The following is a 3,590-nucleotide window of genomic DNA, read 5'->3' on the forward strand; positions in this document are numbered from 1 at the left end:
AATTTATCATCTGCCAGTTTACTGTTGCACATCAAAATACAGATCTTCAGGTGTGGGGACTGAGCGACTGATGAAGTGGGCTGCTATCTAATTAACTTCATGAAAAGCTTCTCTCAAAGCAAAATAGAGGAGGATTTAAAAAAAAAAAATGAGCCCTTTGCTTTCTCTAAGAAGTCTGAGAGACAAGCTTTCTACAGATTAGTGTTCCAAAACAGAAGGACATTTGCCCAACCCTTTCGGAAGTCACCTTCCATGCAGCTTTGTAAAGATTTCTGCTGCACTGCCCTCCGGATTTCATTTATTTTCTAAAGGCAGCCCCTCACCTTCAGCCTCTGAGCCAATCAGGCACCTCACTTTTCAGGCTAAGATCCGCTGCAGCAGAGCAAACGCTGTGCTAGCCACTCCGAACCGTGTCCTGTCCACCGTCAGGCTGATGACTGACAGCTGGAGGGGACTCTGTCCTCTTAGGCACCAGTGTGAGAACCAGGGACTGAACGGAAGGACCAGCCGCACCAGCAGGAAAGGAAACACCTTGCCTCCTGTGATTGATGGGGACAGTTTGGAGCATCTGTAGGGCTGGAAAAGTTGGTTCTTTCTGCCACTAACTCATTAAGAAGTCTTTGTCAGCAGAGATGACTCTCTTGGGTAACGAGTGACATAATGGAGACAACAAATGACAGCTTTGCATTTCATTCTGCTTGGTAGATAGTAAAGGATGCAGGTGAGTTGATGCTCTCCCCCAGGACACCCTGCTCCCCATACGCAAGTCGCTTAGTCGGGGATGTTTAAAGAACCGTTATGGTGTGAGCAGACAGGATGCACTGACCACTGTACAATGCAGCTCTTTAGGAAATAGAAATATTATGACCCATTTATTAGCTCTTCTTTAAGAAGAGAAGGAAAGATATGTTATCTACACATACAGTGTGCTGCTTCAAGACTACTTCAGATCACAAGCCTGTTTTGAAACCCTTGACTGATGTTGGCTTTGTATTTTTCCCCTTCCCCTTTCTAGGGTACCATCTGCAGATGCTGTGAAAACCTTGGAGTCTAGAAATTAATTATTCGACCAGGATCCCTAGTTCAAGGTATTAGCTCTTGTCAGGAAGCTTTTACACGTTTGAGCTGTGCTGAAAATTACACTTTGACGATGAATGGAAATAGGGAAAGTTGGAACGAGAATAAAGGACATAAGTGATTTTGCAAAATAACCTACTTAAAAACCTACCAAAGCTAGTGAGGGTTTGCTGCTTCTCATTCATGCACAGACCCGTACTGCCAGCCGTGTGTCAGCTCTGGCTTATTCGTAGTTCTTTTTCTGCAACTGTATTTGGGGTTTGGAATTCATTTTCATTTCTCCCTTTCCATTTTACTCCTGACACCTCCCACCCCACAACCACCAGCACTCAGAAGAGGGAAACACTTTGTCAGCTTTGCAGCATTGGACCACATACAATGAAGTCTCCTTGCTGGGCTCTGCTGCTGGCTATCCTGGGCACAGAATTGCTCGGGTACCTGTGTTCGACTGTGCGGTCCCCGAGGTTCAGAGGAAGGATCCAGCAGGAACGAAAGAACATCCGACCCAACATCATTCTTGTGCTGACTGATGACCAGGATGTGGAGCTGGTTGAGACCCTGGATTTTTCACTTGGCATTCTTTTATGTTCAAATGCTTTTCAGATTCTCAGGCAGATCAGAGACACTCAGTGGGCGTTTAGGGGATTGGTGCCTTTAGCAATCACCTGGTTTATACAGTGAACTCATGCTGATCATAAAGGACTTAGTTTGCTTCAACATTACTTTTCTGATGTTAGGCTTTTAAAACAATCTGGAGAGAGGCCAAGGAGGAGAGACTGCAGTAGTCCTAGGAAGCTGTAGAGGCAAAGGGCTTGATCTTGTACCTTACAAACTCTGAGTCAAGAAACTTAGCAAGGGAGGAATGGTAGCACGCTTGGATAATCTCAGCACTAGAGACAAGAGGATCAAGAGTTCAGTGTCATCCTTTGCTACATAGTGAGTCTGAGGCCAGCCTGAGAAACATGACACTGTCTTAAGCAGATACGAAATGAAAAAAGTAAAAAGAAAAAAGTCTATTAACTTATACAATACAGAAGTGGAGTTGTATTAAAGTATATGAGAGCGTGACTGTGTGCAATGGGCATGAAAGATTGATACTAAAGGAATTTTCAATGGTGAGTTATAGAGTATTTATCAAATTCACAGCTTTTTATAGTATCTGTTAGGGAACTGAAACTTGCCGTGTTCTGCATATGCATAGCCTTGTAGTGATGCACCTGCTCCCAACCTGGAGAATATACTTTTGGAACTGGCTCTCCTGGCTTCATTCTAGAGCACTCAAAAAAAAGTGTGCCAAGGTGGATATAGTGGTTTCCACTTACCTCCCACTGGGTTTCTCATCTTCTCGATGTCTTTAATGGTCCGGCCCCAGGGTCTTGTCCATAAGCTCATAGCCAGGATCTCCCAGCATACCCCAGGACAGATGAAAAGTTTGTCCTGCAGGCTGTCACTGTCACTTCTCATAGCAGCTCCTCCTACACCCCCATTCCTTGCTCTGGGGCGTGGCTCAGCTGTGTTTACCCATCCTATTCAACCTGACCACGGGGAGGACTCTTTTGGGAGCTCCTGTGATTTGGTCTTGGGGAGCAAACCTTTCATGGTGGAATCTGATCTGCCTGGAAAGGGACTTTGTTTTCCTGCCTGAAGGCAAACCGTAGAATCAGAAGGAAATTCATTCCTGGAGTAAAGCTGGAAGACAATGTTCTGAAGGACAATGGGGGCCAACATTGTTGAGTCTGCTCTCTCACTTCACATTTTAAAAAGAAAAAGTATATTGATTTTCAGGTTTTCTGCCAGAATGGAAGTCTTATACATACAGCTATATAATGTATGTACCTGGCAGTTTAAATGTCCTCATCCACTTATAGGACATGAAAATGCAGGACGCACGTCTAACTTCCTTCCTTAACATTGCTCACATCTGGCCCTCTCATTACAGCTGAGATCTCTAAAGCTTGCTTGTGTCCAGGTACTTTGTCCTCCCCTGTGCTTTCCACCCACCGTTCTTGGAGTGTCTGATCTGGTTACACTTGTGTGATGCCCGTTGGCCAGCAGCACTAACCCTTCCTCCCTGCCAGTCTCCCAGCCCCAGCTGTTCTCTAAGGCAATTTCCATTTCTCCACACCTCACTCTGCTTTAAGAAGCAGCTTTCACTTACTAGAGGTGTCTGTGTCTGGCGGATGCCACTCCCTCACCTCTACTGAGTCTTACCCTCACTAACTCTTTTCCCTTTCTCTCCCTGGAGAAGCACTACCTGCTCTTCATGACCAGTCCAGGTGCTTCACACCTGAGTACTCTAGGGATCTCGTAAGCAGAATCATATATTTGTCTTTTGGAATCAGCCTCATTCCACGTGGCATAACATCTTCTGGGGCCAGCCATTCTGTGGCAGATGTCAGAATTTCCTTTCTTTCTAAGGCTGGGTAATATTCTATTGCAAATATATCATACCACATTTTGTTTAATCATTTGTTTACTGTTGGAAATTTGAGTTGCTTCCTTCTTTTAGCTAA

At 44.9% G+C, this 3,590-nt stretch overlaps 1 protein-coding gene across 1 annotated transcript in view; it reads left to right on the forward strand.

Annotated features, from left to right (window-relative positions):
* Positions 1 to 703: 703 nt before the first annotated feature.
* The window catches only part of Sulf1 (sulfatase 1), a gene marked incomplete in the record, with an annotated part of 77,851 nt that continues 74,964 nt past the window's right edge, over positions 704 to 3,590 (forward strand). Inside the window, 3 exon segments of the mRNA XM_029553996.1 lie at positions 704 to 721; positions 1,016 to 1,088; positions 1,404 to 1,627. Coding sequence (XP_029409856.1) covers positions 1,456 to 1,627 — 172 coding nt within the window.

The sequence above is a fragment of the Nannospalax galili genome, unplaced genomic scaffold (assembly GCF_000622305.1).
Source record: "Nannospalax galili isolate Female #2095 unplaced genomic scaffold, S.galili_v1.0 scaffold102, whole genome shotgun sequence".
Lineage (NCBI taxonomy): Eukaryota > Metazoa > Chordata > Mammalia > Rodentia > Spalacidae > Nannospalax > Nannospalax galili.